Source organism: Scyliorhinus canicula, chromosome 22, assembly GCF_902713615.1.
Source record: "Scyliorhinus canicula chromosome 22, sScyCan1.1, whole genome shotgun sequence".
In the NCBI taxonomy this organism is placed as follows: Eukaryota; Metazoa; Chordata; class Chondrichthyes; order Carcharhiniformes; family Scyliorhinidae; genus Scyliorhinus; species Scyliorhinus canicula.
Window position 1 is genome coordinate 13078516 of NC_052167.1, and position 26173 is coordinate 13104688.

Here is a 26173-nt window from a genome sequence, read left to right on the forward strand (position 1 = left end):
TTTGCTCTGTGATTATTCAAAAGCATTTTATTTGTAGCTCGAGATGAACGGCTGACTGTTTAACCGGTGCATATTTGCTTATTCATGCAATGATTGGGGGCAGTTCTGGGCATAATATATATCCTGAAGACCAATAAGGTGGTAGTGGGAAAATTACTGGGTGGGATGGGGGGCAAATTTCAGATACTAAAAGTGCAACCTGTTGTTCTCATTGCTGTGAGCAATTGAATAACCAGCCCCGTGAGGCTAACTGTTTGGGAGAAAGCCATTGGGTAAAATGTAGCTTTATTTACAGGGAAGATGCTGTGCTCCATTCCTCAAGAGTAAATGAGATTTCTGTGGGGCTCCCTAGAGATGCCCTGTTTGTTTCATTATTTGTAGCATATTTACTCACCACTGAGCTGCCTGCATCTCTCGGGTTTCAACAAGATCGTATTTCTTGGTTGTGTGAGGTACGGAACACCAGCGTTAGGTTTCTGCCGGTCTCCATTAACACTGGCTGAGGTTATTTGACCTGTTAGCTGTGATCCACCACTATGCTGATTTTAGATATTCTATTCCAAATTTAAAAAAATATATATATATATATAAGTTTAGAGTACCCAATTAATTTTTTTCCAATTAAGGGGCAATTTAGCGTGACCATTTCACCTTGCCTGCACATTTTTGGGTTGTGGGGCGAAACCCACGCAAACACGGGGAGCATGTGCAAACTCCACACGGACAGTGATCCAGAGCCGGGATCGAATCTGGGACCTCGGTGCTAGGAGGCAGCAGTGATAACCACTGCGCCACCGTGCTGCTCCTAAAATTGTCTTCAAAATGTGACCAGAAATCGGTATTGAGGGCTGTTAAGAGCTTTAGATTGGTCGAGCTTTAGATTGGTCGAACGTTCTGCAGGCTTGTATGATGAAATGAAATGTGTGGTTTTCAAATCCGTATGATGGATAAAGTACATGGGAAATTAGAATGGGCAAGGAGAATGATGGTGTGATAAACAACTGACAGCTTGAATAAGTGCCAGAAGAGTGACAATTATAACCTCCAGGCACCCCACAGCACTTTACATACAATGAAGTCCATTTGAAGTGTATTCACTATAAAATTGCGACCTGTGCAAAATGTTGATGGCTAATACCATAGATTTAAAAGCTTTGGGTACTCTGTCTCATTCTTTTTCCTTCCACACCCCAACTTTCTTTCTCCTGCTTTCCCTCCCATCGTCTCCCTTCTTCCTCTCCCTCGAGGTATTATTTGAGCCAACTTGCCATTTTTTTAAGTCACTAACAGAAATAGTCCCACCCTTGTATCAAAACATGAACATCCAGCTCCCAGCCAGATGTCTGAGCTGCAGTTTCCTTTCCACTTACCTTATAACTTCTGATAAGTAGACTTGTTTGTTAGGCAGGATTAGCTGGCATCCAGGAAAATGGTCAATTCACGGAGATGTTGCAACCAAAAGGGGGGAAGCTGAGCAGGAAGCCGGATTGAAGAGAATTAACCATAAGAAGACTGTGTTATGTTGTTGATGGAGCCATTCTGTAAATAGGAGTTTATTTTTGGCAGGCCTCCATTGAGCTGACTAAAGAAACGCCGGCTGAAACTTAACAATAAAATAAAGGTTTAGGAAACCTTTTCATACTGTTCAGTGACGAGGGACTGTTTGAATTCATCCCAGAATCCATCTCCAATTTTGCAGCATCAACTTTCCAAGTTGCAAATCGCAATAATGCTTGTTTCAGGGGTAGATCGCAGGTCCCCTGGATCGGGATGTCTACAATATAAGCTTGATGACCAGCACAACCCATGCACACTAAGTTCTACTGTCCCCAGTTTGTCCTGACTCTCCTTCGGTCAATCGCTAGCCATGCGGGTGCCAAAATAAATCTGTTTGTGTGCAATCCAAGCACACAGCATGTGTGCACGCACGCAGATATTTTTGACATGTTTCGAGGTTTTATCGCAGCAGCTCACTGGTATTAACTGGAGAGTTTTATTAACCCTATCCACAGGGATTGAATGCTTTCTTTTGACTTAGAAACTCTGGCCTTGATTTTTACTTTGGTTGAATGGGTGACGAGGTGAGTTTGGAAACTCCACCCTTGCTCCAGAAATGAGGGCTGGGCTATTTTAACTCCCAGCTCATTAAGAACCTTCAGCCCATTTCTGATCCGGAATAGTCTGGAAGCTGTTGGGAATGGCAGGAAATTATGATGCCCAGAGATCGGTCACGGGCACATGGTTAGTGGGATTGGGTGGCAGTGGCATAGCTTTGTGCGAGTGTTTATGTTGAGAATATGGAACAGCCCGTTGCTAAAGGTCTAATTCTCTGGCGTCACAAAAGAATGAAGGAAAACTTCTCCTTTCTCTAACCTTTTCAGGACTAATCCTCATCCAGCCTGGTTTAGCCCAGCAGGAAGATGGCAGTGGATTGCCAGCCAAGTCCTGAGTTAATATCATCAGGTCCCAATGTGCATATGTACAAGAAAGGCCCCATGGAATTGGGCATACCCTCTTTCCATCTCGGGAAGGCAGACTGGCAAATAATCTGGGCAATTGTTGCCCAACTGTCCACCTTCTGACAATAGATGGAACTAAAGTTACTCGTTATGACTTGGTGTTCTGTAATGAACTCCAATTTTCTTTATTGGTTGGCCAATTGGAGTATGAGCTCCCTCAATGATAGCTCATTGAGGGGGCCCATATAATCACCTGTGTAGGCTTTGTGAGCCAGTCTTAAGTTGACTGGACTGCTACCAGCATGTTTGTAGCTGCTCCTATAATATCGTTATTGTAAATAAATATTGGTGTGGTGACGGAACTCCTGCCTCCCGTGGATTACTACATGTTCCCTTTCATGGTCGTGGCTGGGATCATAGAAGCAGCACAGATGGGAAAATAGCATTAATTAGTGGGCTAAACAGCTAGCTTGGAATGCAGACCAATGCCAGTGCGGGTTCAATTCCTGTACCGGCCACTAGGGGCTTTTCAGAGTAACGTCATTGATGCCTACTTGTGACAAGTTGTTATCATTATTATTATTACTTTTATTAATTGTGAGGAAATAACCTGATCTCTGTTCTGCTCGCTTACACTATTGTTGAGGTCCTGGAACTGGGCACCAAGCTGAATCCTGCAACCCTAACCATTTTATGCTGCAGGCTGCCTGAGAAGGCAGATTCTAAGCTTTAACAAACCACTTTGCAAGATGAGGATCTCGCTTGATTTTTAGTTGCATTCCCTTTTGGCAACTGTTATTACAAGTGATTGCAGTAAGAAAAATGTGGCATTCTTTAGAAATATCCCTCCTTCCATTCTGTCTTCTTGCTGGTGGAAACTAAAACCATACATTTTCCTGTTTGTTTCTTTTCAGGATGCACAGAAAATCGGTGTTGGCTCAGGTAACCAGCCAGATGATGCTCTTCAAGACCCGGACGAAAAGGAAGAAATACCACAAGGGGAAGTGGGCTGGATGACCTCTGTAAAAGACTGGGCAGGTGTCATGATATCTGCCCAAACTCTCACTGGCCGAGTTCTTGTGAGTCTTAAACTTTTAACCTTCACTCTTCAGAGTTGTGGTGTACGAGATTCAGCTGAGTTTGTTGTGTTGACACCAGGTAGTGCCTGTCCTGTCTACTACTGGAGTTAAAATTTATTAAATTGGCTGGTGGTAAAATGTATGATTATGTCATGAAAATAAAAACCAAACAAAGGGAGTCCAGACACCATGGAGTTATTTGGACATCATTTTGTGCTTTTTAATGCAGCTTTCAAAAGCAGAGAGTATAAGAAGAGATTATAATAGGTGAAAGAGTGCAATGTTTTGTAAAGATTCCTGATAAATCTATCTCGAGACTTCTTAGCAAAATCTCAATGCAGTCATACGTTACTCTTGGAGTAGGGCAGATGTAAGATGAGAGCAAATTTGATTTGGCATAACTGGGGAAATTGAACGTCAAAATGCATCACCCTCCTGCAGGCATTGTTTGAGAAATCCTCCATCTGCACTTCCAGCATTTGGAGACATCAGTCGCACAACACAAAATGTATTTGCATTTAAGTAGCTGGATATTTGTGGGCCAACGAAGGCTGGGCACAGTAGTCAATCCCTGCACCAGAATGGGTAGGCCATTCTGGCTGATATTGAGCCTTAACCTTCATTTACATTCGACTGAGATCAGTCAGGAAAGGTTGGGAGAGTCCAAGGCAATCGTTAGAGGTAATGCAATGGGGAGAGGAAGTAGTTGGTGGTTATCGGTGGGTGGGTGGGTGGGTGGGGGGGGGGGGGAAGAGAGGTGTTTGGGGAGATGTCGATTGAGATAGGTGGGGTATGTCAGCTGGTGGAAAGATGCAATCTGAACTTTCAAGGGAGGTGGATGACATGATTGGAAGTTGGGGGGAGGACGGCGGCAGTCACATGATTCAGGGGCGGAATTAGGAGAGGGGGAGATAATTGAGGAAAGTGTTCAAGGTTGAATGACAGCTGAAGACTGGCAGCAGCCTGTGGTTTTAATATGGATTTGGGAGGAGCACATCTGTATTTGTATCTGGAGCACTCCTGGATCTGGGAGGAGCATTCTGTATCTGCTGCACTTCTGTATCTGTACTCCTGGATCAGTATCTGCTGCACTCCTGGATCAGTATCTGCTGCACTCCTGGATCTAAATCTGCTGCAATCCTGTATCAGTATCTGGAACACTCCTGTATCAGTATCTGGAACACTACTGGATCAGTATCTGGAACACTCCTGGATCAGTATCTAGAGCACTCCTGTATCTGGGAGGACTACTCCTCTATCTGGGAGGAGCACTCCTCTTTCTGTATCTGGAGCAGTCCTGGATCTGTATCGGGAGCACCCCTGTACCTCCCAGCACCACATTTAAGTACCTTTTTTTTTTACAATCTGGCTCTTTCGGTGGCAGATTGCAATTATGAGGGCAAACTATTTCAGCTAATTCAAGTAAGTAGCCTAACAACACTATTTTGTGCATGGTTCCTGGATGCCTCATTTAATGCTACAGGGCAATATAGCAGATGGTGCTCTTCCAATTGAATGCTTTGGTGCTTGTTTTATACCTGTAAAAGTTGCCGTGCCTCATTGAATTGCTAGGCCTGACTCTGAGAGGTAGAAATGTCCTGAATTTAGCCCTGCTCAAAATATCAGCACAATTGGTTGAATGTTTATGGTAGCTCATGAGCACAATGGGGGCAATATTCGGCCTGCATTAGCCATCAGCGAGAACCATGACATGGTGCACAATGTGACATGACTTTGAAGTCTCCTCGTCAGTGGCAATGAGAATCCTGCCACGGAAGGTCGGGGACCTTACTTAAATAGATTAGCATCTTATTAGTGAGTCGTCTCACCTGGACCCCCACTCACTGTTTGGCGGGTGCCAACGTGACATCACATAGGCATGATTTACAACAGCTCGATTAAAAACGAGAACCTGGGAACCTCTCCGCTAAAGGGTATATTGGTGGTGAGTGCTCTGGGGACCTCACTGCTTAAGGGTATATTGGCAGTGAGCGCTCGGGTCGCCATCACCCTCCAGTGTGCCAGTTGCAGATGGGGGCACCAAAGAGGAAGTGGGGGGGCCAAGTCAGGGCCAGGGGGGTGGGCTTCAGTCTTGGCAACTTTATATGGTTTGGTGGGGTGGGGAGGGTCATCACAGGCCCACAGGTGCCTGCACCATGCAGTTGAAGCCCTGTTCCATGGAGCCCCTGCACTCAGTCATGGAAGTCATGGGCAGAACAATGGAGCAGACATTCCCCCGCCATGGAGTGCATGTCCTGCAGCATGTCCACCCTCGTAGTGTTGACCTCGTTGAGTAGGAGTGGCTGCACCAAGGCGATGGGACTCCTGCAGTCTGAGGAGTGAAGCTGTCATCTCTTCCAGATGCTCGCAACTGCCTTTGCAGCTCCAGGAGCTCTGAGATGACTGGGCCCAGGGGCACCTCATTGGCCTTGGGCTCAGCAGAGTCCTGGGCTCCGATTTCCCTCTGAGTGCCAGATCCCTGGGGCCTTCCTTCCTCCGCCTGCTGCAGATCGTCAGCTGTGATTGATACAGAAGCCTGCCTCCTAGTTAATCCCACTGAGGCGGTAGTATCTGTGCTAATGGAGAATGTGGGTGACAGCTGTGAGATCTCCTCGAATCTTGTCTGAGATCTGTCCCTCAGAGCTGCTCGGGTCTATAGTCTCCATAGGGCACAAGGATGGTCAGCGCTCGTTGACTGACCTGCAAGGCAAGTGAGATGGCATGAGTGGGAAGACTGATGGGAATAAGTTAACTCGCGTGAAGCTTCCACCATGGTTGCACGTGTTGAGAGATCTTATTTTTGTCTGCCGCCTCGGGGGGTTGTTTGGTTTGGTGCCATGACAAGTGTTGGGAACCCGTGAGGTGGCTGAGAGAGAGATAGATCACCCTGGAGGTGTGGTGGGTCTGTTGAGGGGTGCAGCAGGATACATGAGGGAGCAGACTTCCCCTGGCTAAGTGAGTGTGAAGAATTCCTTCTGCGTTTTTTTTATCTTGGGTATTTAGGCTGAACTGTTGTTGAATTACCAATAATCAGAAACTGCTGCAAAACAAATATTGGCAACTTGATCTCTCATTCGCCAAAGAAACTATTGATTTAGTGTAACATAATCTCAAGGTGTTGTGTTGACTTGCTTGCACAGTTTGGGGCAAAAATTGGTTATAACCTGTTTTTGGGCCTTTATCAACCGATATGAAGACAGGAGGTTTGCGTCCCACCCACAATTGGCCAAAATCTAAGTATGTTCCTCTAAAACTCGTGCCATTCCACACAATCCAAAAATATTTAGTAATTTACTATTCAATTATTGAGATTCAATTGATTATTCCATGTTTCATTCACTCTGCATTATGTAAATTTCTGGTTGTTCACATTTATAATAAGCACTTATTGTCACAAGTAGGCTTCAATGAAGTCACTGTGAAAAGCCCCAAATCGCCACATTCCGGCCCCTGTTTGGGGAGGCTGGTACGGGAATTGAACCCGCGCTGCCGGCCTTGTTCTGCATTACAAGCCAGCTGTTTAGCCCACTGTGCTAAACCAGCCCCTTGGATAATGGGTTTCTTTATAGCAAGCTATGATTCTTAAAAAGTGAATACATGGGATGCTTTCACCGTTGGTTGTTGGGTGTGAATATTAATGACAGAGTCCCCCCAACACTTGGTAGCTGTACTGCGCGAAAGCCAGCACAAATGCAGACCTAAAATTTAACAAGCCCTTCCATGTGAAGTTAAGGCCATATATTATTGAAGAAAGCAATGAATTTCAACACTAATGTTTTTGGTTTCAGGTGATTGTTGTAATCTGTTTGAGGTTTTCTCTTGAAGTGTTACTTACATAAGATCTTTAATTATCTAATTAGGAATAATTTGATGTGTAATTGTCCCCACTGTTCCGTGTGTCAAACAATAATTTTTGACAGAAGCTGTTATCCTCCAGGAACACTGTTGCAATTGTTGTACAATAGCTTTTGTCCTACATTGTGCTGCTTGATCCAAATTGCTCCCAAGATTCAAATGGCATTTTTAAACCTCTTGCCGTTCAGCCTTACTCTGCACCTCTCATTAAAAACTTGCACTCCCTGCTGCTATATATGTTCAGTCTGATAATCTCACCGATTCCAGTAATAAGCTTCACTTAAAAGGACCATTATAGTTTCCCAGTATATTGTTGTGGCTCGATCTCTGGCATTGTAGATATAGACAAATGATTCCTTCTACAATTGAATAATAGAACCCCTACAGAGCAGAAGGAGGCCATTGGGCCCATCGAGTCTGCTCCTACCCTCTGAAAGAGCACTCTACCCAGGTCCATTCCCCTGCCCTATCTCCATAACCCCTTAACCCAACCTGCACATCTTTGGACAATAAAGGGCAATTTAGCATGGCCAATCCACCTAACCTGCAAATCTTTGGACTATGGGAGGAAACCGGAGCACCTGGAGAAAGTGAATTCAAGCGAGGGGCGAACACGCAAATCCCGCACACCCAAGGCTGCAATCGAACCTGTGTCCCTGGTGCTGTGAGGCAGTGGTACTAGCCACTGTGCCACCCTAAATTATATGTTTACTGTCCAGTCATCTGATGGAATATAGTTCAGTGTCCCACTCCAACACCTGATAATGAAGTGGAATAGTCAAGGACCCAATACGGGGTGAGAAGGTTGCTGGAAGGCATGCAACTACCACGGCATAACCTATGCCGTTGTAACTGGTTGCAGATCAGTGACAATGTGGAAGAAGTGACTCTTCTTGTTCCTCCATCAATAAGTGGACCAGATCGGGAACGTAAAATAACAGTAGTGGACTCAAACATTTCTGGGTTGATTAATGCACCAGAAGTATCGTAGGTTGGAAAGGGGAATTGACTTGAAATATTTAATTCTGTTTCTCTCTCCACAGATGCTGACAGATTAGCTGAATATTTTAAACATTGTTTGTTACTTCAGAAATCAAAAAAAGTTGTTGAAAGAATTTTAATTAAATCAAATTTTGTAAAAAATAAAAGCAAAATATCCTGAGTCAAATATTAGTGGGATACGTGAACTGTAAACTTGGAATCTTCCAGTCAGTGGATTGAGACATTTAAAGGTATTAATTTTGGAACATTGCGTAATCCCTGCCTGACCAGGAGCCAACTTGTGTTCAAGTAATTTCTCTAATTAGAGTAGGTAGCTGAGGCTGATCTACTGACTTAAGAAATTATTAATAGCAAAATGACACTGCAGCGAATGTCCCAAGTGCCAATGCTCGATGCCAGGTTTTTATGAAATGCAAGTACACAAATTCATTCAATCGATCTTCATTTAAAAGCCACGGTGGTTAAAGATCAAATGGGTATGTCAACTGTTATCTCAGAATATTACAGACCATAAGCTAACATTAATTGTTCATATTCATTGTGGAATATTTCTTCTGAGGCACATCAAATTCCAACATTGATTCAGATCAGTTTGTTCTCTTCTAATTATGACTCTGGCAGGTGAAGCTGGGTTTGTGGTGCCCCGACTCAAGATATTATTAAGAATGAAACTGCACTCTGGAAAATCATGGGATGCCAATCTTTAATGCCGTTGAAATGCAAGCACATTATAGGACATAAGAAGTGCAAAGCAGCCCTGAAACTGCATACTTTGGCAAAGCTACAAATCTACTAATTATCTAGATGAAAAATATACAAAACAGCATGTGGTGTTTTAATTTGAAAGATGGGAAAATGGCAATCAGTACAAATTAGCTTAATTTACCATTGAGACTTTCTTGCTGCCTCTCAATAAGCAATGTTCAGCATCAAAGGGAATGGAAGGTGGGAGAAGATCCTACTGCTAAATTCAAGACAAATGTTCTTGCATTATAAAAATTGCATCATCCTTCCAACTATTCTCCGTTTGTACTTTACGAATTGTTTCATGCACGTGGGATTTTCAGTTGTATTGTTTTTCATCAATTGTTAAGCTCTGGAAAGGTAGCATTAACCTCCAAGAAGTTAATGGTTTTGTATGATGTTATATGTGGTGAGCACTCTTGTTTCACAGGACCAGGGTCCCAGGTTCGATTCCCACATGGGTCACTGTCTATCTCTGCGGAGTCTGCATGTTCTCCCCGTGTCTGCGTGGATTTCTCTGGGTGCACCGGTTTCCTCCCACAAGTCCCAAAAGATGTACTTGTTAGGTGAATTGGACATTCTGAATTCTCCCTCCGTGTGCCCAAACAGGCACCGGAATGTGTTGACTGGGGGCTTTTCACAGTAACTTCATCGCAGTGTTAATGTGAGCCTATTTGTGACAATAATAAAGATGATTATTATTATGGTATTTTGTTTCACATCTCCTTAAAATAGCAGACAGAGGAACAGTTCATGTTTTAACTATTGAGATTATACAAGCTCACCAACTTGGCAGAATGTGGTTGCAGAATTCTAAGTGGAGACTTTCATTCAAGGTGAACACCAGTAACTAGGGAGCTCCTGTCCTTTAAAATGATCGAATCTGTGGAGCTCCACCGTAATGAGTGTTCGTAACTATGGAGTACCACAATAAGTTTCATTGACAACTGAGCTCCATCATAAGTGTCAGTAACCATGGAGTTGAAGTAGCATGGGTGCAAAATTCTACTGGTATAAGAAATTAGGTAGGGCTCTTTGCAGGTAGCAATCAAGTGCAAGAATTTTGGCTGTTCACTTTTTTCCCCGTTAATCTGGAGTTACTGAACAAACTATCTTGGTGGCGATTACATAGAACATAGAACATAGAACAGTACAGCACAGAACAGGCCCTTCGGCCCTCAATGTTGTGCCGAGCCATGATCACCCTACTCAAACCCACGTATCCACCCTATACCCGTAACCCAACAACCCCCCCCTTAACCTTACTTTTATTAGGACACTACGGGCAATTTAGCATGGCCAATCCACCTAACCCGCACATCTTTGGACTGTGGGAGGAAACCGGAGCACCCGGAGGAAACCCACGCACACAGGGGGAGGACGTGCAGACTCCACACAGACAGTGACCCAGCCGGGAATCGAACCTGGGACCCTGGAGCTGTGAAGCATTTATGCTAACCACCATGCTACCCTGCTGCCCGTAGCATATTGCTGATTAACCAACTCAATATAAACCTTTATTCTTTGGCAGAATTGTCCATTTATGCATTTATTCATGGAACCATTGAGTAATCCAGCCTCTGTTACCTTGGAAATTGCCTTTTCCTGCCTGACAAAATGTCGGCAGAACCTCCAACCATGCTGACTTTGCAAAAAATAAGTGAACCAAGTATCCTTGAATAGAAAATGCTTGGGGAGGGGTGTAGTGACATGAGCCATCCTATTAGAGTTTCGATGTTAATCAACCAAAAGTCAAGCAGCATCTTTAATTTCTGGAGATGTCCAGGCCGATCGTGAAGAGTTGGCAACTTAATAAGCCATTTATATTTTGCAGTTATGTTAAACAATGTCCCGCATTTTGTGGTTGTAATAATAGTGAAATTGCCGGTGTTCACTGTCCTTGCAACTGTGAAACTTCTGGCATGTGCACATCGACAGATAAATACAGAAATCCAGAAATTTCCATCAGTAATTTCCACAGGGAGTGCTGCTGATGTTCCTGCAGATGGAGCTCTTTAGAAATTGTTTCAATTGACATGAAATTGCACTTTTACACCATTAGTCTTGATGTAAACACCCTTGAATAATTTTCACCTTATTGAATCTGTGGTCCTACGTTCACACTTATTGCTGAACAATTTCTCTGCCCCTGAAAACTAATTTTCGATTCATGGAATGTCATTGATTTTTTTTTTAAGTCCGTAGGTTTAAATTTTGTTTTTAAGTTTGAGATTTCGGCTTCAATCTCAATCCTCTGTGAATATTTGAATACTAATTTTGCTCTTTGTAAAATAATTGAAAAATTAATGATATCCAGTGTTTTTTTTTCACTTCTTCCTGATGTGCTGTCTGTGAGAATTCATCAATGTGATTGGCTGCTTAGCCTACTGAATGCCATCGCTATTACTGGACACCGGCAATCCCCTTGAACCGATGCCAAAATCAAATTCATGTCAGGAAAGGTGAAATCTGTGCTTCAGAGATCACTTGATCTTTACGGGCAACTTTCTTCGAGGTCAGTAGTGAGTGCTATCACTTCGTCACTTGGCCTTGCAACTCAGCTCTGTATTGGTTACCTCTTGTCATGTTTTTTAAAATTCTGAATGCCACATGTCTGTTCTGTCTACTCCCTACGCATTTTCCAGGTAAGTTAATCCTGGTGTAGCTCATAACTGCTCTGAAAAGCAAGTCGAACCTAGGAGGACACCAGATTGAGAGGTATTTAAAGCGAAAGGCCATGAATGGGAAAGAGACCAGGGTCATAGAAATCAACCAGGAGCAACCATTGAAACTATTTCAAACTCTTGCAGTTGTTAAATGCTGTTAGGGGAATGATTTCATGCTGTTAGAAGTTGAGGCTCACCGGGTTCATCATGCAGTTTTCAAAAAAAAACATTGCTTGACTCCGTCTGGCTAATCGCAATCTTGTTGTGAGCTTTTCTGACCTGCCCTGGAGCTGTATAGTCCCAGTTGTTGCTTCACGCGGATAAGCTACAGATCAAGAGGCAGATGGTATTCAACGTCTTATGCTCCATGTGTATCCAGACGCACTTTCAAATGTTAAATATCCTTGAGGCTGGAAAAAAATTAACATACAGCGGTCCTGAATCTGATTCCAGTTAAAAGATTAAAGGAAAATATAATGTTGGCATGATGCAACTTTTATGCAAATTATGACTGATGTATTGACTACAGTAATATTTAAATTCCCAGTATGTATGAACACATGTTCCCATAAAAACACTTATTATAGATCTTAAATATAAGCACTTGTGCAATATAATTACAAGCTTCAACAGAGAAAGTCAATCATTGTGTGTCACCCGCAGTACAGATGGCTGGAACACTCCACAGGTCTAGCCTTTCAGTTTGTTTGTTATTGCCCAGTAACCATTTTATAACCACATGCACATAGATCAACATCTGTCTGTTCAGGACACATTTGCTGTGTAAAGTCCGACTCCTGTGACAAGTGCAAGGCTGACTTGAAGTAATATGAGGTGCAGTCATGCAGAGATAGTTTGGTAAAGAAATAAAAAACCTGGCAGCCTTTAAATCCGCCACAATTAAATTGCCCAGACGATCGGATGAACTATCCCTGCTGTCATTTCCCAGCCTGTGTAAAGACTGTGATGGGCTAATAAAATGTGACCACCATCTGCAATTTCTGCTTCCAAAATCTCATGTTATTTCTTCGTAACGAATGGGAGTTAAAGCTTTGTTGAAGATAATTCTTGATAACTAGTATAAAAATTATAAAGCTCTGTAAATAACTAGGACAGCTGTTGCATCATTCCCTTCAACCTATTGTTATATTGATCTCTGCCTGCCACTAAAACGTAAGGAATATTTTACTTGTGGTTTTCAGACACTCTGGGCCATGTACTTAATAGCCCTAATTTTGCAAGACCAACAAAATACAGTCTGAGAACATTTCCTGTGTGACCCATGCTGGCCAACTTCACACTGGGATAAGTGTGCCCAAACTTTTGGATTCAGCTTATTTAAGTGAGCTCGCAGCATAGCTTTGGCCTCGAGTTGGGAGTTAGCCTAATAGGGTGAAGACACAATTTGGCCAAAGCTAGGGAGGGGGGAGAACAGTCTGGCAAAGATGGGGTGCAAAGCCAATGTGGAGATGCAAAGTGAAGTTTCTGGGTAAGTTCAGCAGCCAGTGCACCTGCTCAAAACTGAATAAATGGGCGCTCCACTGCTCAGGTGGATGTGATGGGGGGGTTCCTACACTGACGAGCCAAGATACCTTGTCTGTAAAGAGGTGACAGATGCAGAAGAGTGGGAGTGCATTTGGGGACCTGATCACTCCTAGAAAATGTTTCCGGTCTTATTGAGCTGATGTCAGCTTTCCACAGTGAGACAAACGTTTTCTTGCGAGCAAATGATCTTTTGTCACTGAGGATAAACTGCTGGCCAACTTGTATCGCTGGTGGTGGCTGGGATAAATTAAGCGGAGTAGGAACGTAGGAAGGACAAGAGTTGGATATACACTCCCTTGACCTTTGAGCCTATTTGTCCATTCAATTAAATCATGTCCGGTCTGTATCATAAACCACCTTTGTTGCATAGCCCTTAATAGGATTTCATAAGATCTCACAGGATAAACGCCAAAGAAATGGGCCATTCTGTACATCCAGTCCATGCTGGCATTTATGCTACACTCACGCCACCTCCATCTAAATCGAGCATCATAGCTATCTGTTTTCCTTCACCCTCAAATACGTGTCCACTTTCACCTTAAATGCATCTAAACTGTTCACGTCAGCCACTCCCTGTGGTAGGGAATTCCACATTCTGATCACCCTTTGGGTGAAGAGGTTTTTTCTGAATTCCCTTCTGCATTTCTTGGTGATTATCCGATATTGATGGTATCTGGTTAGGGTCTTTCCCACAAGAATAAACATCCCTCGATGTAGCCACTATCAAAACTTTTCATAATTTTAAAGAACACAATTAGATAACCCGTCAGTCTTTTTCAAGAGAGAATAGATTGTCCAAAGAAAAATTGGTCCATATCAGTTTTGATATTTTTAATCACATTGATAAGCCAACACACAGCAGCGAGCCTTGTCTGTAAAGAGATGACAGATGCAGAAGGGTGGGAGTGCATGTGGGGACCTGATCACTCCTAGAAAGTGTTCTGACGGGGGGGTATGCGGCTTTCCTCCCGACAGGGAATCAGGTACCAGGTTCAACTAGAAATACGGTGCAACCGGCTCGCGCCGTCCAAGCGGAAGAGGCACGACACCCGCACGGGAACGGTGTGCCACCCTTTATTTCTTCCTTTCGTTGCCAGATAAAGTGTGTTCGGCCGCAGGAACGGGGACACTGCTAAGAAAAGCCGACACTGAGGACTTGGAGCCTGCCCGTTCCAGGGCTCGGGATATTGCCACTGGCATCTTCCAAGAGACCAAACGCACGCCTTGGCCTCACAAGGGATGCGAGTATTCTTGGTTGATGTCCGTCTGAGACTCGTGCACGTGGGGGTGGGGGAACCACACAGAATGGGGAGGGTCAAGCTCAAAAGCTTTTTTCAGGAAAGGACTTTAGATTTCCACTACCTTTTTGTGTGAAGAGGCATTTGTGCCATCACCATGGACAGGCCCCAAATAAATGTTTAGGTTTATTTTGTGCATCTGGGTTGTGTCCAAGAGGGAGCTTGGCGCTGAAGATTTGTTCTGACATACCCAAAAAACTGAGTCAATGGATGGCATTCAATGGAAAAATTTCTAAGTTAATTTGTGGTGGGTATTTTGGAGTTTCCTGCCTGCGAGATCCCACCACTATCAAATGACACTTATTCACTTTCGTGGGCCCTGGGGGGTTTCTCACCAGTTTAGTCCACACTTAGAATGTTTTTCAGTACCGGGGAGCTGAACTCTGAGATCAGACCCCGATCCCTAAGTGAGCTTGTGGGTTTCCCACACTCCCTAACCATGGACAATGTCACCCGCCACACTACCCCACACTTCCCATGAGGACACCCCGCTGGGGGTCCCCCACCCATCAACCCCCTCCTCTCGCCCCCAACCTTCCAGAGGGCTCTACTTACCTGTCCTACATACGTCTACCCTTTAAACCCCCCACCCCCACCCTCCTTTCATGGGCATGGCACCACTTGGGCCCTGGCACCTGGTCTCCCAGCACTGCCACCCTGGCAGTACTCCTGCTGGCTTGGCAGTTTCACCTAGGCAGTGTCAAGATGCCCACGTTCCAGGGGAAGGGCCAGGAGGACACACTGCGCTTATTTCTGGCCACCCATGGGCCTCCAGTGGCCCGGGAGACTGGGTGCTGTTAGGCCTGGTCCACATTGTTGCAGACTGGCATTGATGGTGCCCAGCTGCAGCCCCCCTGGGGTGCTGGTAGATCCCGGGAGGCCAATAGATCCTGGATAGGTAGGTCATGTGTAGATTTAAGACGTACTTTAGCAAGCGCCGTTTGGACCCACTCCTTTTTGGCGACATTGCGATTCTGACGCCTCGCGGGACCTGGGTAGATCCCGTGAGGCGCAAAAGCTGTCGGTAGGCCCGCGGGAGGCTTTACTGGGGATCTACCAGCCGCATTGTGCTCTCGCCTGGATGCAACGCGGCCACTGAATCGTGCCCAATAAATATAGGTCCGAGGATCAGGACAGGTGCGCACACAATATGTGAGGTAGTTATGACAGCCTAAACCAGTCTTTTCTCATCCAAATCTTGTATTGCCAAAAGAACCATCAATACATTTGCTTCCTGCGCATTTCCGTTGCTGCAAAAGGAAATAGCAGCTGAAAGCAGAATTTAAAAACCATCCTTTAATGGGATGTGAGCATTGCTGACAAAGCCTGTATTTGTTGCCCATCTTAATTGCCTTTGAGGCTTGCTATGCTGTTGCAGAGGGCAGTTAAGAGTCAACCATATTGCTGTGGGTCTGGAGTCACATGTAGGCCAGAATCAGTAAGGATGACGGATTACCTTCCTAAAAGGATATTAGTGAACTAGCTGGGTTTTTACAACGATCAGTGATAGGTTTCAATGTCACCATTACTGAGACTTTTATTTCTGGATTTTATTAATTAAATTCAAATTCCACCAGCTGCTTCAGTAGGATTTGAACCCCAGCTTTAGTCTGACATAGACATAGAACATACAGTGCAGAAGGAGGCCATTCGGCCCATCGAGTCTGCACTGACCCATTTAAGCCCTCACTTCCATCCTATCCTCGTAACCCAATAACCCCTCCTAAACGTTTTGGTCACTAAGGGCAATTTATCATGGCCAATCCACCTAGCCTGCACGTCTTTGGACTGTGGGAGGAAATCGGAGCACCCAGAGTGTTATAAACTGCCTGCTTACCATTGGTTGGGGACTAATGGCAATCCCACAATCCTTTGGGAGTATGAGCTTCCCCAATGAGGAGGCGCGAGAAATCATTAGCAGATTCCCTGCATAAATATAGCTGGCCAGTTTGGAGCCAGCTAGAGGTGAGTGAAAAGCAAAGGAGTTGCGGCTGCTGTTGTATGTGTTATTGTAAATAAATGTCATTTCTTCCTATCCTTCAATTCGTGCTGGATTCTTCGTGGCCCTCACAAAGCAGAGGAAACCCACGCAGACACGGGGAGAATGTGCAGACTCCGCACAGACAGTGACCCAGCGGGGAATCGAACCTGGGACCCTAGCGCTGTGAAGCCACAGTGCTATCCACTTGTGATACTGTGCTGCCCTGGGTCTCTGGATTACTAATTCAGTGACATTCCCACTCCATCACCACTTCCAGAACACCACCTCCCAAAACCATCATCTCAAAATGGAGTTGGCAGTATGCCTTTGGTGCAATAGATCAGACTGAAACTTCAAATAAGATGAATCTATCACTAACCATGCAGATGTAGCCGGATCTGTTGTCATCTGTCAGATCCCTGTTCCTGTTTGACCAACTTCATGTTTGAATTCTTCCAACCAAGTCTCTCCCAGAGCGCAGAAATGTGGTCAACCAAAGTCATGAATGTCATTCCCTATGTTTTTCCTATCCTGGGTTAACAACCGAGTTCTTGTGGATTATTCTTGGAAAAAGTCCAGAGCATTCCTGGACGGTTGGTGACCCTGTGCAGAACACCTGCATTTTACCCCATCAAAAAAGTTGAATCCCCTGGAAATTTAGATGGGTGTTTGATTGTGTAACTTGAGTTACCAGCTAGACCAGCTGTACACTGCCAGATTTAGCTTAAAATAAATCTGTACGTTTGGGATTGACAGTTAGATACAATGTCCAGTAGGTAACTAGCTTCAAGCTCATGGGTAGATTGTTTTCGATGCACTCACATGGCCAGGGTTATGAGTGATGTTTTGCAGCTTTGTCTTTTGGGACCATTGATGTTCATCATTATCAGTAATGATTTGGGTCAGAGTATTAATGGAACCATCCACATATTAGCGGATGACACAAAAATATGCGCAGGAGTAGGGAATTTGGAGCAAATATATAGGTTACTGGCTGATTTAGATAAATTAGACGAATGAGACTACGTGGCAGGTAATCTTTAATGGATAAGGACAGTGTAGTGCTTGTGTATCTGGGGAACATTTAGGTATGATGTTCACAATGTGGGCATCTTAGAAAGGCTTGGGGTCTGGGTGTCATTGATGCTAACTTATTCAAATTCACAAATCACATGCTAAAGGCAGTGGGACTTTACGTTTTGTTAGGACAGTAAACTAAAACTAAGGCCACAGTGTAGACCATGCAGAGCATTGACATGGCCACACTCCTTACATATGGAGAACAATGTCAAAGCCCCTTGTTTTCTTTCTCCCTCCCTTCCTTCCTCTTGCGCACCACATCCAGTAACTGTCTCTCTCGTGCTTCTTTACAGTATATCTGTGAAGCTTTCTCAATCCACCTCGGTCTTTCTTTCTCCCTCTCCATTCTCTCTGACTGGTCTCCATTTTTTCTCTCTTCCCTCTCTTTTTTTACTTAAGTCGGTCTGTCAGTCATGTCAATTTGCTGCTTTGTACATGAGTAGTGAGCAATTCTGACCTTTGCTCATGCTACATCTCCATCACATGTATATTTTACCATGCATAAGATATCCTCGCATCTTATCTCTTCTCTGTGCACGCTCAACCATGGCACACTTAATGTACACACATCATGCCCCATTGCCCAGTGTGATTGCTGGATATGCTCAACACATTCTAGGCAAATGACTAAAGTTGCAGCTTCACACTGAGTATTAGTGATGCTGGAAGTCTAGAGGACAAATAAATATTCATGGATACATATGACGAGAAGCAAGAAATTATTCTATATATGCAATGGACTTATTAAATAATAGTCGTATGTGTTCACATCAAGTATTGACATCTGATTCTGGCCCAGTTTGGACCATTTTAGAATTCTGATGCCTTCTTATGTATGTTTTCTAAAATTCTCAGGGGCACTCGCACACCGTTTTTTGTTCTATAAATATTTCCCACTGTTTTGTTGCTAAGAAGGCTTATAATCACTGCAACAAATAATTTCGGCTGGAACAGTGGAACTCTACCATTTTCATCGCTCTGTTGCAGCTGCAGGTTGTTTCACTTGACCATACTCGAGGGGGGGCCAAATGGCCTCTTCCTGCAGTGTGAATACTCTGTGATCATTGAATCTTTACTGGTGCGATGGGATAAGCATGTATGGTGCCCAAGGGTTTTATCCAGTTTCTGCAAACTTTGTGTCTTTGTGCTCCCCGGTGACACTTTTTTTCTTATCATAGTTTGTTTTGTGTGTGGAGCAGGAACTTTCCAGTCTCTGCTGATGTTTTGTGAATATTTGTTGTCAATCCAATCCCTGGCGATTTGATAGTGATCAATGTCCATGTGGTTTGTGTATTTGTCCACCTTATCATCTCATTTGCACTGTCCAAAGGAAAACCAATAGAAATATGAGTGCAGCACATAAATAATCTTCGGGTAGATAACTTGAACTTCTTATATCCTGTCATTTAATTATTTTCAAGTAAACTTTGTTCAGCAAAGTTCACCGATTAGATTCTATGCACTTGTCTGCAGTGCATACCTTGACTGAATAAATTCCACAGTAACGTTTAGTAAATATTGACAGTTGTACCCTATGTAAATGCTAAATGTTTCCACTATCCCCACAAGTCAGAAAAATTGTCTGTAAAACATGATTTAAAATTTTATCAGAGCTTAGTGAATAGCGACTTTGCATAAGTTGAAAAACTGTACAAAGGAACCATATTCCGTTGTGACCAAGGCAAGAAATCATGGGCCATAGTGCTTCTCCTATTTCTGAGCCCTTTATCCCACCCAATTCCTTTAACCCTCCTTCTCCCGTCTGTGTCTGTGTCCTCCCCAATACCTATCGGGGGAACACCCCCCCCCCCCCCCCCCCCCCAACCCACCCTCCCCAGAGGGCCTGCTCCTGGCACTGCTATCTTGACACTGCCACTCTAGCACTGCCAGAAGGCATGTCCCTCACCACCTGGGGACTAACTTGGCGTGGTCATCACGACTGGTTTTCATTTTTGAAAACCTGTGGTGACTCATGCTGGCGTGATGTCACGCCAGCTGGGTGGGAAGATACATTGAGGGTGGAAGTAGCGACGTCACGTTTGCTAATTATGTTCTAATATATGCCCTTCCTGGACATGAATCTGATCGCACCATTGGAGGGGGGGGGGGGGGGGGGCGCGAGTAAGATCCTGAACTGAAATCTCCCTGGAGGAATGGAGTGAATGTTTTCTCCAGAAGAAATGGGACAAGCCAATGGTCTCCAATAAAAGCAGATAAGTTGTTGATGAGGAAAGTTCCAACTCCAAGAACCACAAAAAGCAAATCATATGTAGAAAACCAAGTGTCAGAAACACACACTACTACAATTTCAACTCCAAGCCAATAAACCGTGTGCCCGAAGAAACTGAACCTATAACTCCTCCAAACGAGATCAGGAAGAATTGTCAAGCCTCCTCCAGACTCATAATTTAGAAAAGTCAGACACTTGAAGGGGGCAATGGAGTAGCATGGAAGTAAAGATTGCATCGTAAATATATTTGGTAAAGACTTGTCAGGGGACGTGTAGTATAAGGATGTTCAGCACAGCAAGTTTTAATGTGGGACTGGGGACCAGTACTGCCCACAGTATAATATAGAGAATCACAGAGCAATACACAGTTGTGTGGAGAGAGTCAATGATAAACCAGCATCAGAATCATTAGAATTTATAGTGCAGAAGGACGCCATTTGGCCCATCGAGTCTGCACCGGCCCTTGGAAAGAGCACCACAGTTAATCCCAAGCCTCCACCCCATCCCCATAACCCCACCTACCTAACCTTTTTTGGATACGAATGGCAATTTAGCATAGCCAATCAACCTAACCTGCGCATCTTTGGACTGTGGGAAGACTGTGGGAGCACCCGGAGGAAACCCACGCAGACATGGGGAGGACATGCAGACTCCGCACAGACGGTGACCCAAGCCGGGAATCAAACCTGGGATCCGTGAAGCAACTGTGCTAACCACTGTGCTACCGTGCTGCCCTAGTTTAGCTCCTAGTTTGGGTACAGATGTAAAACATTATATGTTACCAATGAACACTACTCTTCAACCATACAAGCCTCTGAATCATTCAGTGATGTCTACTGAACAAACCATGAAAACAATGTGCTGTTTCTATCCGCACAAATGGAAAGACTTGCACCATCTGCTCAGATGGGTAATAGTGACTTGGATTGGCATTCAGCCTCTCATAAACTGATGGACTGGGGTTACCAAACCTCCTGGAAATAACCCAGCGGGGTTCCTCCCCATGCACACTCTCTAATAGCCCAGCAGATCAGCGATATAAGTTACTTGCCAAACTGCACCTCAAAGCCACACCTCTAACCCCTGGCCAGTGACACCACCTGACCATTACCGCAGTGAGTTGGAACCATGTGGAGCACATTCCAAAGAGGTAGGGGAATCAGGAATCCAGAGCAAGACCCAGGAGAGGAAGGTGCACTGTCATTGGTGCGCCTGTCGGAAAGACCTCCCTTGGAGGTGGCCCATTACGATGCCATGTCCAGGAACTCCATTGAATCAGGGACAACCGGCATGTTTCAGAGTCAGGACACTTATTACAGCCTGTGGATATGGTTGTCTGCTCCCTCCGAGGGGGATGGTGCTGCCAATCACAAAAGCTGCGAACGGGGCCCAGTGATTAGCATTGTGTGCACATCCCTCTCCCAGACTAAGGTTATAGACCTTTCTTGCGTTCGAGTCAGATGCCCAATACCAGAGATTTGAGAGCTGAGAGAGTGACTTGCTGCCAGAGTTGTTGTCTTTTTAAAATGAGACGTTAAACTGAGTGTACATGTTGGATTCCTTGGTACTATTCGAAGCAGGACTGGAGATGCCACCCAGAATCTTGGGCAACATTTATCCCCCAGTTTAATTTAAAAAAAACATTGACTGGTCATTTACCTCCTCACAATTTGTAGAAATTTTCATGTAAAAATTTCAATTGTCACAAAAAACTGATATGTCGCCCCACAATAGTACAAAAAAATAACATATGATAACAAAATAAATTTGGTGTTTGGAGGTTTTTACTTTGGCCAGTTTTTGCTGACATGTTGGCTATTAGTGGGGGGGGGGGGTTGCATTGTCATCTTTTGAAGCTGATTGTCAGCTTTTCTAGAGCTTATTGATTTGCATAGAATTTACAATGCAGAAGGAGGCCATTCAGTCCATCAAGTCTGCACTGGCCCTCGGAAAGAACACCCTACCAAGCCCACACCTTCACCCTATCCCTGTAACCCAGTAACCCTACCCAACCTTTTTTGGACACTAAGGGGCAATTTAGCATAGCCAAACCACTTAATCTGCACATCTTTGGACTGTGGGGGGAAACCGGAGCACCCAGAGGAAACCCACGCAGACACTGGGAGAACGTGCAGACTCTGCACAGATAGTGACACAAGCTGGGAATCGAACCTGAGACCTTGGAGCTGTGAAGCAACTGTGCTAATCACTGTGTCTGTAATCTGGAAGTCCTGAATTGTCATGACTCAGAGCAAAATGGTAGCTTGCCTTCGCTTCCTGGGAATGGTCCATTACCTAATAACACCTAATGAATGTAGCAGTTGTGCACAATCATTTAACTAAATTTAGCATATGACAGATTTTTTTAATACAGTTGGAGAGACATTTGAGCCTGTTTTTCATTAAATTAGTTATATCGTTTTCACATGTCTTGTATTTCCTGGGGGCAGTAACATGCGAGTCCTCCAAGATGATGGATGATTGGCATTAAGTGGAGCTTTGGCAGATCCAGGCAACCATAGTTCCTGTAAAATAGTACCTTCGTTCACTGGTGCAGAAAATAAGAGTGCTGAAAAAGCAGCCACGATTATTGTACAGAAATCAGTATCCTTGCAGCCTTCGAGGCAGTAATCATCCTCATGATCCCTGCTGTTGCATGCAGCTGAAACCAAATGCACACATCAACATTCAGCTCCGTTCCTGCACCTGTTCCGCGGAGTCTGAACTTTAAGGAGCTCTGAATAATTATATAAGTCATCTGATCGAGGAAAATGGAGTGCCATTAGCACATGACTAATCTAATTTAGAACTGATTTTTCCCAGTGCATTACCATCAGCCCCTATGAATTTAAGATTAATCTGTTGTTTTATGAAACTTGAAGCAATACAAGCTATATTGTGATTACTTTACAATTGAAAAGAAAGGTGACTATATCATTAGTGTCATTCTAGTTCAGGGTTTAAAAACAAATGTTTTTATTGGTGTTTGAAGTAACAGTTACAGAATAGAAAAGAAAGAGTTGGGTTTCTCACGCAGAGTATTATACAACGACAAAAAAGAAAACCGTACATGGGTCAGCCTTGAGCCCCTCGCTGTCACCATAGCCGTGACTGGCCATCTGATGCAGGATAATATTTACATTTTTACATCTGGGTTTGATCTTTAAACTGGTTTGTCGGCTGGTGCCCCTGCCGTTTTGACAGTAGGGGTTATCCCCAGTTTCCCCCTTCTGTATCTTGGTGTGGTTGGGGTTCCTCTCCTCGCTCGCCTATAGGCTTTTTTCCGCTGGTGGTGCTGTGGGGACTGGCGGGGTGGGGGCAGGGGGGCTCCATCTCGACCACCACCTTGGACATAGCCTCAAAGAAATTCCCTAAGTCTGAGGCAGGACCGGAACGTGTGGTTAAACCCCCCGCCCCCCCCCCCCCCCCCCCCAACTTGTCCTCCGCCTTCAGGAAGAACCCGATCATGCATGTCTTGGTAAGGTGTGCTCTGTACACTACCTTGAGCTTCATCAGGCTTAGCTTGGCATCGGAGGAGGTGGAGTTCACTTGGTTGCAGGGTCTCGATCCAGAGTCCTCCCCCTACCTAGGAGATTCACTAGGTTAATCCCAGAGCTGAAGGGGTTGGATTATGAGGAGAGGTTGAGTAGACTGGGACTGTACTCGTTGGAATTTAGAAGGATTTAGAAGGGGGATCTTATAGAAACATTTAAAATTATGAAGGGAATAGATAGGATAGATGCGGGCAGGTTGTTTCCACTGGCGGGTGAAAGCAGAACTAGGGGGCATAGCCTCAAAATAAGGGGAAGTAGATTTAGGACTGAGTTTAGGAGGAACTTCTTCACCCAAAGGGTTGTGAATCTATGGAATTCCTTGCCCAGTGAAGCAGTTGAGGCTCCTTCATTACATGTTTTTAAGGTAAAGATAGATAGTTTTTTGAAGAATAAAGGGATTAAGGGTTATGGTGTTCGGGCCGGAAAGTGGAGCTGAGTCCACAAAAGATCAGCCATGATCTAATTGAATGGCGGAGCAGGCTCGAGGGGCCAGATGGCCTACTCCTGCTCCTAGTTCTTATGTTCTTATACCTCCACGCCCAGTTCCCTCCCCCACTTTTGTCTCGCCCAGTAGAGCACTGACCTTTTCTGAGTCGCCTGTATATGTCATGCATTTGAATAGAACACAGAATTTACAGTGCAAAAGGAGGCCATTTGACCCATTGAGTCTGCACCGGCTCTTGGAAAGAGCACCCTACTTAGGCCCACGTCGCCACCCTATCCCTGCAACCCAGTAACCCCACCTAACTTTTTTGGACACTTAAGGGCAATTTATCATGGCCAATTCACCTAACCTGCACATCTCTGGATTTCCTCCGTGAGCACCTGGAGGAAACCCACGCACACACGAAGAAAACGTACAGACTCCGCACATCACCCAAACCGGGAATCGAACCTGGACCCTGGAGCTGTGACGCAACTGTGCTAACCACTTTGCTACTGTGCTGCCTAACCAAAGCCCTGGGGCTGGTTTAGCTCACTGGGCTAAATCGCTGGCTTTTAAAGTAGACCAAGCAGGCCAGCAGCACGGTTCGATTCCCGTACCAGCCTCCCCGGACAAGCACCGGAATGTGGCAACTAGGGGCTTTTCACAGTAACTTCATTTGAAGCCTACTAGTGACAATAAGCGATTTTTATTTTTTCATTTTTCAACCGCCAATTGATCTCATGAAAAATATCACGAGTTGATCAATAAGATATGACATGAACTTTACAATAATATATGATCACAGTTAGAAGGAAAGGCATCCAGGGCAGCACGATGGCACAGTGGTTAGCATTGCTGCCTACGGCGCTGAGGACCCGGGTTCGAATCCCGGCCCTGGGTCACTGTCCGTGAGGAGTTTGCACATTCTCCTCGTGTCTGCGTGGGTTTCACCCCCACAACCCAAAGATGCGTAGGATAGGTGGATTGGCTATGCTAAATTGCCTCTTAATTGGAAAAAATAATTGGGTACTCTAAATTTATTTAAAAAAAGAAAGAAGGAAAGGCATCCAACTCAACATTGAGGCAGTCAGATATCAGCATTGAGCCACAGCCAGATAACATAACTGACCCTATTGTCAGATGAACCGTAACAGATAGAACCCTGCTCAATGGCCGATTCACGTTCAATCCTTAATATGGCAATAGGCTAATTAATGATCCTGTGTTAGGGAGTGTGGGGAAAGGTCATGTAGTTTGACACTCTCTTCGGCTGATATCCATGCACTAACTACTTCCAGCAGAGGATTATAGTCCCCTTGCTGCATCCTTGGCTGGTAGCAGCTAATTAAGGTCAGGCATGCATTGAGCCTGGCATCAACTTGCTCTGTATGGCTCAGCTCATCACTCGTGAGACATGCTGGGCCGCTGGGAAGTTTGGAATAACTCACTCTTTTAAAATGGCAGAATCTAAAATTAAAACTAAAAATGTTAACAAAAACAAAACCTGATTCAAGTAGCATCTGTGAAACGAGAAATAGTTTCAGGTTCTGACAACATATCGTCAGAACAAATGTGATGAAGAGTCAGACCGACTGAGTATTTGTAGAATTTTATGTTCTTTTTAAAAATTTACTCGATCTGCTTTTCCTTGCCAAAATGGCTGCCAATAGGCTGCTTACTCAGGCTGATGCTGGTATTATCTGGGAGGTATAGTATAGCTTGATAAGTGGTGTTTATACCCCTCTCCCATTTGCCTCTTGTGCCCTTCCTGATGGTCTTGTTGAGGTAGGGAGTTGTAACCAGTGATTTTATTTTTTGTTCCTGAGAATATTTGCTATTTGTCTGCAAGCCCGTGGCACCTGGGAAGCAAATTGTGCCACGTAAAGTAAATATAGAATGTCATGGGCCATCATGTCAACTTACTGTTCACTACAGAGCATAAGCCAGACATAAATCAACCAGGTGCCACACTGCCATGGCAGCCTGCTGATCAAAATCCTATGCTATTGGGCTGTCTGCATTTACTCTTGACCTTGCATTATTCCAGGCACACAGTGCACACTGTAAAAAGGAACACTTAACTCATGAGAAAGCAAAAATTGATGGTTGTGGGGTCTCTTACTGCAGAACTGTACTGTAGACTGGTTTCCACTTCAATAATTTTCTTCCTACTCATGAATTTTTAACCCTGTGGAGATTTGCTTTCGCCAGAACATTTTAACTCTTACTGACTTTAATCTTACACTTCAAAAC

At 44.5% G+C, this 26173-nt stretch overlaps 1 protein-coding gene across 25 annotated transcripts in view; it reads left to right on the top strand.

The window, feature by feature from the left end:
* The window catches only part of kcnma1a (potassium large conductance calcium-activated channel, subfamily M, alpha member 1a), an 838366-nt gene that overhangs the window by 169149 nt on the left and 643044 nt on the right, over positions 1-26173 (top strand). For all 25 annotated transcript variants that reach the window (XM_038783288.1, XM_038783287.1, XM_038783293.1 and 22 more), the window contains exon 2: positions 3374-3538. In XM_038783288.1, the coding sequence (XP_038639216.1) occupies positions 3374-3538 (165 nt within the window). The remainder of the gene's footprint in view (positions 1-3373; positions 3539-26173) is intronic.